This window comes from Pelophylax lessonae (genome assembly GCF_965119305.1).
Source record: "Pelophylax lessonae genome assembly, chromosome: 7".
NCBI classification, from domain to species: Eukaryota; Metazoa; Chordata; class Amphibia; order Anura; family Ranidae; genus Pelophylax; species Pelophylax lessonae.
Genome location: NC_138774.1, coordinates 231,761,277 through 231,774,683, shown reverse-complemented (window position 1 = coordinate 231,774,683; position 13,407 = coordinate 231,761,277). Strand labels below are relative to the sequence as shown.

The 13,407-nt window shown below is 45.8% G+C and overlaps 1 protein-coding gene across 1 annotated transcript in view; it reads right to left on the bottom strand.

The window, feature by feature from the left end:
* Nucleotides 1–13,407, bottom strand: part of ABCD1 (ATP binding cassette subfamily D member 1) — a 130,492-nt gene that overhangs the window by 60,063 nt on the left and 57,022 nt on the right. Inside the window, exon 2 of the mRNA XM_082264427.1 lies at nt 6,536–6,716. Coding sequence (XP_082120553.1) covers nt 6,536–6,716 — 181 coding nt within the window. The remainder of the gene's footprint in view (nt 1–6,535; nt 6,717–13,407) is intronic.

Genomic DNA, 13,407 nt, shown 5'->3' with positions numbered 1-13,407 from the left:
CTATTTTTTTTTTTATTATTTCCCCACTGTATCCACTCTGAAATTTCACTTTAACATTTGAGGACAGGTTCTGTTATCACCCTTCTAAAATGCATTAACATGTCATAACTGGAATACACATTCTGACCCACCTCCCCTACGTACCTTTTCAGTGTACGGTTTGCTGCAAAACCCTCGAGGAACAACCAAGCATGTCTCAACTAGTCAAAAATTCACCAACGGGAGGACAACACAGGAAAAATATCTTTTTTTATCTACACCTTGCAGGGACAAAGATCACCAACACATATTACATGAAGTAGATATCTATTCTGAGAATCCAGTATATCCTTTATCCATGTGTGGACACATACCATCCCATTTTTGCACATGATGCATAATACATTGTGTAATGGATCAACTGGCACCCCGACTGGGTACCTCTGTTGACGGATGCTCCTAGTGCTTCCTGAGGGCTCCAAGCACTCCACCAGACACCATAACCTCTGCAGACCCCACGAACTGCTGCAGCTTGGTTGGGGTCTCGCCGTCTCCTACCCACCCTGGACCTACGACAAGGCTCCAGGTTCCAGTGGGTGAACTGCTCTTTCCCCAGAGAGTGAAGCAGGAACAAGCTCTTACAAAAGCTTAGTGATTATTCAATGGAGTATGAAGGACAAAGCAATCCCTTGTAGCAGATTCCCCCAATAAGAGACAGGACTCTAGAATGAGGGTGAAGTAGAGCTCTAGGTTTAATGCTCTTTTATACAGTTTTCCCCCACAAGGTTACCGCCCAGGTGGACCTTGTGGGGAACAGAAAATGAAGTTCACAATCCAATAAAAACAGAGTTTTACACTCAGTCACTCCCATGCAGTGTACACAATCCCTACCCTCTGCCTGACTGCATTATTATATGCAGATGAAATTGTATACAGAAACAGAATTAACCTGAACTAATTATCCAGTCATCTGGACAGAACAATGTGAGGTCATTACCATTTAACAATAGGACAGGCAGACTTAACACAATACACATCCCACCTCAATAGATAGACAATAGGACAAGACTGCCAATGACCGTCTGTCCATCTCCTAAGTTGAAGTACATGGAATACACATTATCTCAATACACAAACAATAGGGAAAGCCTTTCTCTGACATTGAAGGACATGGAAAAGAAGCCAATGTGATTAGCTCTTTCAATGAAAATGTTCAGAATCAAACAGGATTAGTCCTCACATATTTCTCGAGATACATGGCTGTTGAACATTACTGTCCCACTTGAAGCAATTCAAACCATTAAAGTATCTCTCTTTCACTCCCAGTGATGGTGAGTACCGTCACACGTTGGGCATCAATTTTGATGGTGGGCCTGTCAAAGAGTTTCCAACCTTATAGCCAGACTCTTTTCCTCCCTTTGAGCACTTGAGTATCAAGCCCGTAACACCCCTTCCATCACCAGACTGTTTTTCAGTTTTTAGTGCTATCTTGACTGACAATTACTCCATTATGCAATACTGACCAAAATAAATGTAATTTTATTTAAACAGACAGATATTGTGTCTTACTCCGAGAGGTTTGGGAGCTCCCAGGCCACAACAAGAATGATTAGGGAAGATTTGGGGTATTTCTCTGAAAGGTATAAGAGATGCCAAGCCACAGCAAAAAATGGTCAGGGCATATTTTGGTCTTTCTTTGAAAGGTTCAAGAGATGCCAAGCTACAGCAAAAATGACAAGGGCAGATTTTGGGTCTTTCTTTAAAAGGTTTGGGACCTCCCAGGACACACCAGAAAAAATGATCACAACTGATATAGGGTTTTACCCTGAAAAGTTTTGAAGCTCATTGGCCAAAACAAAAGAGATCAGGACAGATATTCAGTCTTTCTTTGAAAGATCGCAGGCCACACCAAAAATTAAAGCAGATTTTGAGTCTTTCTTTGAAGGGCTCAGGAGATCCCAGGCCACAGCAAAAAAAAGACACAAAATCTATCCTGATCATTCTTGGTGTGGATTGGGATCTCCTGAACCTTTCAACGCAAGACCCTATTATCTGTCCTGATCATTCTTGGTGTGGATTGGGATCTACTGAACCTTTCAACGCAAGACCCTATTATCTGTCCTGATCATTCTTGGTGTGGATTGGGATCTCCTGAACCTTTCAACGCAAGACCCTATTATCTGTCCTGATCATTCTTGGTGTGGATTGGGATCTACTGAACCTTTCAACGCAAGACCCTATTATCTGTCCTGATCATTCTTGGTGTGGATTGGGATCTACTGAACCTTTCAACGCAAGACCCTATTATCTGTCCTGATCATTCTTTGAAAGGTTTGGGAGCTACCAGGCACATCAAAAATAACCAGAACAGATACGGAGAATTTCCTTGAAAGGTCTGGGAGCTCCCATGCCATTCCAGAAAAAATGATCAGGATATATATGTAGGGTTTTTCTCTGAAAAGTATGGAGGCTCTCCAGCAACAACAAAAAAGATCAGGACAGGTATTGGGTCTTTTTTTTTAAAGGTTCAAGAGATCCACAAGCCACACCAAAAATGATCAAGACCGATATTTGGTCTTTCTCTGAAAGGTTCAATAGATCCCAAGTCACAGAAAAAAACAATCAGGACAGTTAACCACTTAAGCCCCGGAAGATTTTACCCCCTTCCTGACCAGGGGGTTTTTTGCGATTTTTTACTGCGCGACTTTAATGGACAATTGCGCGGTCGTGCGATGCTGTACCTAAACAAATTTGACGTCCTTTTTTTCCCACAAACAGAGCTTTCTTTTGGTGGTATTTGATCACCTGTGCGATTTTTACTTTTTGCGCTATAAACAAAAAAAGAGCGTAAATTTAGCAAAAACAACATTTTTCACATTTTTTTATATGAAATTCCCCAAAAAAAAAAATGTGAAAATCAAATTTTTTTAACATTTTTGGCCAATTTGTTTTCTGCTACATATGTTTGGTAAAAAAAAAAAAAATAGCAAAAAGCGTATTTTGATTGGTTTGCGCAAAAGTTATTGCGTTTACTAACTAAGGGAAAGATTTCTGTCATTTTTGGTGTTTTTTTTTTTTAACGCGTAATGGCGGCGAGCTGCGATTTCTTTTGCGGTACTGTGACATTGCGGCGGACAGATCGGACCCTTGACTGACATTTTTGACACTTTTGGGGTTACCAGTGACATTACTGCAGTAATCAGTGCTATACATATGCACTGTTACTGCAAAATGACACTGGTAGTGAAGGGGTTAACTTTATTTGAGAGGGAGGGGTGGTGTGTGTCCCTAGGGGCGTGATTCTTACTGTGATTGGCTGTGGCTTGAAGTGTAGGAACAGTGATCAACGGTCCTACATAGTAGAACCGTATGATCACCGTTTCTACATAGAGGAGAATGACAGGCGGCTTGTTTACATCAGCCGCCTGACTTTCTCCCTCTGCACAGACTATCGGCGAGTGACCGGCGGACATCGGGTCCGCCGGTCACACGCACGGACTTGCTGGGGAACGAGCCGGGGCGGAAGCGCGCCTCCGTGGGCGCTCGCTCGCCCGCTATTGGCTCCCAAGCAAGTGACAGGCTAGTGACGTATATATACTTCACTTTGCCTGGCCGGGGCTGACTGCCAACGTATATCGTCGTGCGGCTGTCGGCAACCGGTTAAAGGGCCCTTCTTCAGTTCAGGAGATCCCAAATCAAACCACAAATGTTCAGGACAGATTCTGAATCTTTCTTTGAAAGGTTTAGGAGATACCAAGCCACATAAGAAAAAATGATTAGGATAGATATAGGGTCTTTCTGAAGGGTTTGGAAACTTCCTGACCACAGCAAAACTGATCAGGACAGATATTGGGTCTTTCTTTTAAAGATTTTAGTGATCCCAAGCAGCCATCTTTGAAGGGTTCAGGAGATCCCTAGCCACACTAAAAAAGACGCAATATCTGTCCTGATCATTTTTGGTGTGGCTAGGGATCTCCTGAACCTTTTAAAAGAAAGACGCAAAGAACTGTCCTGATCATTCTTTGAAAGGTTTGGGAGCTCTCAGGCCAGACCAGGAAAAGATGATCAGGACAGATATAGGGTTTTTCTCTGAAAGGTTTGGAAGCTTACTGGCCACAACAAAAAGAATCAGGACAGATATTGGGTCTTTCATTGAAAAGTTCAAGAGATCCAAAGCCACAGCAAAAACAACCAGGGCAGATTAAGTGCAATTCTCTGAAAGGTTCAGGAAATCCCAAGCCACACCAAAAACAATCAGGACATATTATGGGTCTTTGTTTGAAAGGTTCAGGAGATACCAAGCTACACCGAAAAACAATTATTATTAGGACAGATATATAGTCTTTCTCTGAAAGGTCTGGAAGCTCCTTGACCACGCCAAAAATGATCAGGACAGATATTGAGTCTTTCTTTTAAAGGTTTCATTGATCCCAAGCCACATGAACAGACTGATTTGAGGCCTTTCTTTGATGGGTTCAGGAGATCCCAGGCCATCCCAAAAAGACACAATATCTGCCCTGATCATTTTTGGTGTGGCTTGGGATTCCCCTGAACCTTTCAAAGAAAGACCCATTATCTGTCTAAAACATTTTGTGCTGTGTGGGATCTCCTGAACCTTTCAAAAAAGACCCACAAAAATCTGTCCTGATCATTCTTTGAAAGATTTCGGAGCTCTCAGGCCACACTAGAAAAAATTATCTGGACGGATTTAAGTTTTTTCTTTAAAGGTTTTGAAGATCACCAGTAGTGATGGACGAACATCGGACAGGGCGGTTCGCGAACACGATCCGCAAACTTTATCAAATGTTCGCGAACCGCAAGTTCGTGGCGGACCCCATTCACTTTAATGGCAGTCGAACATAAAAAACCTCCAGGTCATATTTGCAGCCACAAAATACTTACTAGCTGTGCACACATAGTCCCACAACATGGACACTGACATACCAGAAGTATTGCTATTGGAAAAGTTGCCATAAAATTAAAAAAAAATTTTTCAGCCAAAAAATTTATTTATTTTTTTTCTAAATCAGCCAGAACTGACAGCAGCCGGTAAATACATGTCAAATACATATAGGGTCCATTCACATGTCTGTAAAATGGGTCCGCATCCATTCCACAATTTGGCGGAACGTTTACAGACCCATTGATTTTCAATGCCAGTCTGAAAAATTAGGCATTCACAGGATAAAGAAGTGTCGGCCAGTACAGGCCCCAAAAATTAGCCAACAGGTGTTCACCTGACAGCAAAGAACTTTGTATTCTGTGGCTGGAGGTACATTAGGCATTCACAGGATACAGAAGTAAGTGTCGGCCATAAAAGACCCCAAAAATTAGCCAACAGGTGTTCACCTGACAGCAAAGAACTTTGTATTCTGTGGCTGGAGGTACATTAGGCATACACAGGATACAGAAGTAAGGGTCGGCCAGTACAGGCCCCAAAAATTAGCCCACAGGCATTCACCTGACAGCAAAGAACTTGGCTGGAGGTACATTAGGCCAGAGTTTCTCAACTTTGGTCCTCAGAGCACATTAACAGGCCAGATTTTAAATATTACTGTCAGGAGCAGTGCGCTCCTAAAATTACATGCAATGTCTGTGCAGTGCAAATTCAGCCATGCAGTTTGTATGGCTGAATTCTTAACGCAATCCCAGTGAACACGCACAGGACCCTTTTTTTGGTCCGCCGCAGAATCGGATCGCATGGTGGTTCACACCAGTGTGATACAATTCTGTGCGAACTTTCAGATCGCACTGCGATATGCGATCTGAGCTAGGGGTGTCGTTAACTTTGAATTGACACCCCCAGCCTATCGCATATGGCAGTGTGAACTGCCTGTGCTGTGGATGCGATGCGGGAACACGCAGATATATTCGCAGTGTTCCCGCATCGCATCAGTGTGAACCGGCACTGACAGTCTGTCCCTGCTCCCCACAGCAAACCTCTCCCTACACTGACAAAAGACAGAATATAGACAGTACACCTATACCAGTCCTTAAAAGGACTTTTGTGGACTTATTACCGAGCGATCTGTGTCACTGACAGTCTGTCCCTGCTCCCCACAGCAACCTCCCCCTACACTGACAAAAGACAGAATATAGACAGTACACCTATACTAGTCCTTAAAAGGACTTTTGTGGACCTATTACCGAGCGATTTGTGTCACTGACAATCTGTCCCTGATCCCCACAGCAACCTCCCCCTACACTGACAAAAGGCAGAATGTAAAATGGCCGCCAGGTCAGGTCTATTTATAAGGTAGGTGGTATGTCCATGTGCTGAAATGTCTCAATTGGCTGTCCTGTACCACCTGATGGATGTGTCATGGGTCAAAGTTCTTCACAATGTAAAAGAATATGGCGGCCGCGAACATCGCCATATGTTCGCATGATCGGCGGACAGCGAACGAGCAAAGTTCGCCGCAAACCGGCCGCCGGGGCGAAACGCAAGGCCATCTCTACTTATCAGCCACAGCAAAAATGATCAGGACAGATATACTAAATTTGCCTAATTTTTTTATTCTGTATGAAATCAAGTTTAGTGTTCACATCTCCTTACCACTTTCCGAGTAGCCCGTAGCTGTGATAATGGGAACCGCTACCATGACGAGGCCGGAGGCGCTCCATACGTACTTCATGAGAAACTGTTCCAGCATGACATACCACAGCCTCTCCAGCAGGATGAGGTTAATCTGTGAGGACAGGTCCTTGTAGCATTGCTGCAGAAGAGACATCTCCACCTAGAAATGCAAAGAATAAGAATTTAACATTCAATTAACTAATAGCACAGTTATGACCAACAAAATAAAAATCACATTAAAAGACCCCGGCAAAGAGCAATGGCATGGAATGCCCCAGAGCCACTAGAAATCAGTTTGGCTAGTCAAGAACAAGAGCTGTTTACTTATTAGCTGTCAGGAGATGTTATCAGTGTTTTTTTAGGCTGTTTTTAAAGCAGAACTCCGGCCTTCCCTTTAGTCTTGCACACTTATACAGACTCCTCTCGTTTATTAAAATGTTTGCCTGATTAGAGCTGCACGATTATTCTTTAAAAGATCGTGATCTTGATTTGACCCCCCACACTATCTTAATCCAGCATTTCCACGATTCATGTAAAAAATGCAAAGTAGTTGGTTTCTGCGGGAAGTATGGTGGTAAAAAAGCAAACAAAAGCCAGAGAGCTTCTGGAGGAACATTTCCCATCTTAAATGTAATATTCGCCTGGCATTCTCCTTGAACTTATACCCCAAATAGAAGAGGAGTAAATCACTGCCAGCTCCAATAATGTGACACATGAGCAGGCATCGTCTGAGCGCTGCAATAAAGAAGAATATCCTGTAAATCGGATCAGACAAGCAAAACAGCCTATCACTTCACATTACTAGTGTTTGATGAAGGACCGACCTTTTTTTTTTTTTTTTTTAATCCACTGTGCTATAAAATATAACTGTGACACAAAGACAATAATCAGACAGTATCTACACCAAAAAACACAATTGTAACAAATTGCAGCTTTCCTCTTCTTAGAGTGGTGGTGACTGCATTACTTTTCATTTTTCTCCCCTTTATCGGCACTTAGTGATCCTGCCAGCAACACACTTCCTGTCCTAGGGCGACAACGCTCACTTAGTGTACTGTATCTATGAAGAAGCGTTGTCAATGCAGAGATAAGGCACATACCTTGTTTCAAGTGGTGTCAGTTCACAGTACCCGAAAAGTACTGCATGCAGTAGGTTGTGAATGACCGCCACTGAAATGCCACACATGCTTGGATCAGGGTTGACCAGCATACAGCCGCAGCCTGTTATGCAACACCTATCACACCTGGGCATTGAAATTCAGCCGATTTTTATGGTGTACAGCATTCTGCGCCATGTGAATGAGCCCTGAAAAATTTCCCTCTTACTCATCTCACAATGCTGGGAGGAATGCAATACCTAACTACCTATCGAAGCCTTACGGATGAACTCAATAGTCAGTCATTTGCCTTTGGAGGAACTATGGACATAGCCACTAACTTTTATATAGGCTGCTTATTAAAGGCTTAAAATAAAGCCTACTACTAGCACAGGAATGTGCATCTGACACCTGAGGCTGTTCTATAGGACAACATGATTGACAACGATGATAATGACATTAAACAAATAATAACAGCCAAAAAAGAGCTTCAGACAGTGAATATTTTAGTGGCTGTTAACGGAAAAGTGTTATCTTACATTGGTGGTCAGTGGGAAGAATGTCACCGACATTGGTGGTCATCAGGAGGAATGTCCCCAACATTGGTGGTCATCAGGAGGAATGTCCCTGACATTGGTGGTCATCAGGAGGAATGTCCCTTACATTGGTGGTCATCAGGAGGAATGTCCCTGACATTGGTGGTCATCAGGAGGAATGTCCCTGACATTGGTGGTCATCAGGAGGAATGTCCCTGACATTGGTGGTCATCAGGAGGAATGTCCCTTACATTGGTGGTCAGCGGGAGGAATGTCCCTTACATTGGTGGTCAGCGTAAGGAATGTCCCTTACATTGGTGGTCAGTGGGAGGAGGACACACTGAAGGGACTCTCTCTGAGAACCAGCGTTTTTCAAGCCTGGGCCCTGCCTGCTAACTTGGCCCAGGAACAATGCCTGATCCTGGGTGAGGCCCTGGGAGGGATCCCCCTGATGACACCGGGCCTAGTGAGGAGGAGGAGGCAGAGGACCTGACTGAGTCCAGGCCCTGGTGAGGATGTGGATGACTAGAGACAGAAGATTATTGATCGTTTTCAGCAATTTGAAGAGCTGAATAGAAAGTTGAACATAAAAATGTCAGAGCCAAGTACTGCTAGGCCTGGAGTAAGAATCCTTTGGCCATAAAGCCTGAGTTACAGCAAATGGAGGAAAAAGTAAATAAAAAATCTTTATTATTGGAAAAGCTGAAAGACAGAAGTGGAGTTTTTGTAGAAAAGTTTGATAATGAGAGGAGATTTGCCAGCCAAATATCAGCAAGTTCCATGGATCAGCAGCCTCAGGTAATGGATGACCCAGATCCATCTGCCTCTGCACATCTCCCCCCTACGCCAGGCCTGGGAATCACCAGCAGCAACCAGCCAGGGTTGAGCGTGAAGATGGCACCAGTGGCGGCTGGTGAAGTTTTAAGATGGGGGGGCGCATGACCCCGCCCTTCTATTTTGACCCCTGCCATTTCCCAGAAGCCACACCCCTTATAGACCCCACCCATTTTGTCCCCTGTATTTTGCTTGCGTGAACAAATTCTCCCAATATATCACATATTAAGGGGTCCATCAGTACTAGTATATCCCATAATAGGGAGCAGGGGCCCTATTATGGGATATACTGTGAGAGACACCCTATTATGGGATACACTGACTGAGAGTGGCACAAACCCCACAGTACAGGCCCCTTGTACAAACCCCACAGTACAGACTCCCTAGCACAAACCCCACAGTACAGACCCCCTAGCACAAACCCCACAGTACAGACCCCCTAGCACAAACCCCACAGTACAGACCCCCTAGCACAAACCCCACAGTACAGACCCCCTAGCACAAACCCCACAGTACAGACCCCCTAGCACAAACCCCACAGTACAGGCTCCCTAGCACAAACCCCACAGTACAGGCTCCCTAGCACTAATCCCACAGTACAGACCCCCTAGCACAAACCCCACAGTACAGACCCCCTAGCACAAACCACACAGTACATGTCCCCTTTCAATGTAGTGACCAGCGTACATGCCCCCTTTCAATGTAGTGACCAGCGTGCATACCCCCTTTCAATGTAGTGACCAGCGTGCATGCCCCCTTTCAATGTAGTGACCAGCGTACATGCCCCTTTTCAATGTAGTGACCAGCGTACATGCACCCTTTCAATGTAGTGACCAGTATACAGGCCCCCTTTCAATGTAGTGACCAGCGTACATGCCCCCTTTCAATGTAGTGACCAGCATACAGGCCCCCTTTAAATGTAGTGACCAGCGTACATGCCCCCTTTCAATGTAGTGACCAGTATACAGGCCCCCTTTCAATGTAGTGACCAGCGTACATGCCCCCTTTCAATGTAGTGACCAGCGTACATGCCCCCTTTCAATGTAGTGACCAGTATACAGGCCCCCTTTCAATGCAGTGACAAGCGTACAGGCCCCCTGCAGAGGTATGGCAGTGGGAGAGATGGGATCAGGCAGAGGGATGGTGGTGGGAGAGATGGGATCAGGCAGAGGGATGGAGGTGGGAGAGATGGGATCAGGCAGAGGGATGGAGGTGGGAGAGATGGGATCAGGCGGTGGGATGGAGGTGGGCGGGATGGGATCAGGCGGTGGGATGGAGGTGGGCGGGATGGCATCAGGCGGTGGGATGGAGGTGGGCGGGATGGGATCAGGCGGTGGGAGGGATGAGATCAGGCAGAGGGATGGAGGTGAGAGAGATGGGATCAGGCAGAGGGATGGCGGTGGGAGAGATGGGATCAGGCAGAGGGATGGCAGTGGGAGAGATGGGATCAGGCAGAGGGATGGCAGTGGGAGAGATGGGATCAGGCAGAGGGATGGCAGTGGGAGAGATGGGATCAGGCAAAGGGATGGCGGTGGGAGGGATGGGATGAGGGCATGAGGCAGAGAGGGATGGCGGTGGGAGGGATGGTCATGGGATGAGGCAGAGCAGAGGGATGGCGGTGGGAGGGATGGTCATGGGATGAGGCAGAGGGATGGCGGTGGGAGGGATGGTCATGGGATGAGGCAGAGCAGAGGGATGGCGGTGGAAAGGCTGGATGGATGGTCATAGGATGAGGCAGAGCAGAGGGATGGCGGTGGAAAGGCTGGATGGATGGTCATGGGATGAGGCAGAGCAGAGGGATGGCGGTGGAAAGGCTGGATGGATGGTCATGGGATGAGGCAGAGCAGAGGGATGTGAGGAGACACACACTGATCTCTATATACAGTGCAGCGTGGAGGGATGGAGGACACAGGAGGTGGAATGGCAGGCACAGCACAAGGTATACAGGGGACACAATCTCTCCGGATCTCCCCGATCTGTCAGTGATCTCCGCCGCTCTCCGCTGTGTGCCCGATCTGGATCTGTGACACCCTAGGGCTCATGCACCACTCACACCCCGCAACACCCTGGGCTGGATTAGAGGAGTCACTTACCGGTGGTGGTCTGGACGGATGGATCCGATTCCGGTCCGGTGACTCCGGTCTCCTCTCCGCTCTCTGCCGGTGCCGCCGTCACTCCCGTCTCCCGCCGTTACCGTCTGTCCACTCCAGTCGGACTCGGTGCGGCAGCGTGACTGATGCACGCGACGTCAGCGGGGTCAGTATGGGGCCATGGGATGTCCTGGATGATGATTGGTCCAGGCTGTAGACTGGACCAATCACAGCCAGGATATCAGGAAAGTGGGGGTTTCCTAGCGCAATGACTTGCGCCTAGGTTACGCCCCCAGAAGGCAGCCAATCGGCGCCTCTTCTGGGACGCAAACCCCACCCCCTCCCATAGCCACCAGTGCCACCACAGAGGCTGGCGAACACAATTTTTTTTTCACAACTTTATTTGTTCTTTTTGTAATTTTTTTTTTCTTTTTTTAGGGGTAGGGGGGTGGCGCCCTAGCGCCCCCTATGCACGGGCCGCCACTGCATGGCAAACTGACTTTCATCCAGCAGATGGAGTCACCCCTGAGAGCAGACAACTTTGCCTTTACTGATGACCCTTCAAAAGTCCGTGAGGATGGGCAAAGGAGGTACAGACCAGCTAAGCCAGTACTGGTGAAGAAATTGCAGTACACCATGCTGCCTTCCAACATGTCTGACCAGACAGCAGAAAGAAAAGGAGCTCTGCAAACAGCTGCCTGTTGAATTTTCTGCTGTGGAAGATCCCCCCTACAGACATGGAAGGAAAGCCCCTGACAGGAGATGCCTTTGGACCATCAGGGATGGATCTTCTGCAGGAAGAAATGTTGGCAGCTATGCTTTGGTTTTGGGGAGTTGCACCACGGTGGGTGGAGGGAATTTTGTTATTTATAATAATCACAATTCAGGGAGGTTTGGTGGGGGGCTGGTTAGTGGGTACAGGAGGAGGAATGTGGTTCCGTTGAGATGGGAGGTCTACGTCGCCAGACATTCCCCTCTTACAGCGGGAGTCGGGCCAGGGGAGGAGCGGCGGTGATCACCGCTGCTCTTCCCCGATCGTGGGGGATCTAGTGTGGATCTCCTAAGTGACAGGCAGGGTCAGATTGCAGGGTTCAGCTTAGCTGAACCTGCAATCTGTCCCTGTCACTCAGTCACCTCCCCCCCCCCCCCCACACATGTCAGTAAGCACCAGGCATACATTAACCCCTCCCTCTCCAATAAAAATTAACCCCTTCCCTGCCAGTGTCATTTTTACAGTAACAGTGCATATTTATAGCACTGATTACTGTAGTAATGTCACTGGTACCCCCAAAAGTGTCAAAAATGCCAGTCAAGGGTCCGATCTATCCGCCGCAATGTCGCAGTCCCGCAAAAAAAAAAAAACGCAGATCGCCGCCATTACTTGTTAAAAAAAAAAAACACCAAAAATGACAGAAATCTTTCCCTCAGTTAGTAAACGCAATAACTTTTGAGCAAACCAATCAAAATACGCTTATTGCGATTTATTTACCAAAAATATGTAGCAGAAAACAAATTGGCCTAAAATTATAAAAAAATTAGATTTTTACATTTTTTTTTTGGGGGGGGGGGGATATCATATAAAAAAATTTAAAATACACATTTTGGCCTAAATATATGACAAAAATTGAATATATTGGATATTTTTTAACTGTCAAAGTAGAAAAATATTGTTATTTTTTCAAAATTTTTGCATATTTTTATTAATATCGCAAAAAATAAAAAGCTCAGAGGTGATCAAATATCACCAAAAGAAAGCTCTGTTTGTGGGAAAAAAAGGACGTAAATTTTGTTTGGGTACGGCGTTGCATGACCGCGCAATTGTCAGTTAAATTCGCACAGTGCCGAATCGCAAAAAGTGGCCTGGACGCAAGACAGCAAAATCCTCCGGTGGTAAAGTGGTTAAGCTCTGCCCTGGCAGCACGGGATTCACATTTCAGAGAGGGAATAGTAAGAGTAACCACTTTAAGACTGGGCCTATTTTTGTTTACAAGGTAAAATCAGTATTTTTTGCTAGAAAACTATTTAGAACCCCCAAACATATATATTTTTAGCAAAGACTCTGGAGAATAAAATGGCGGTCATTGCAATATTTTTTGTCACACGGTATTTGCCCAGCGGTCTTTCAAATGCCATTTTTTTGGAAAAATTACAAAAAAATCACATTTCATTGCAATTAAAAAAAAAAAACTAAACAGTAAGGCTGCATTCACACTTGAGCGTAGCGTTTTCAACCGCGATTTTCAGGCGTTTTTGGAGGCAGGCATTGACATCTATCAAAAACGCTGGTAATCAGC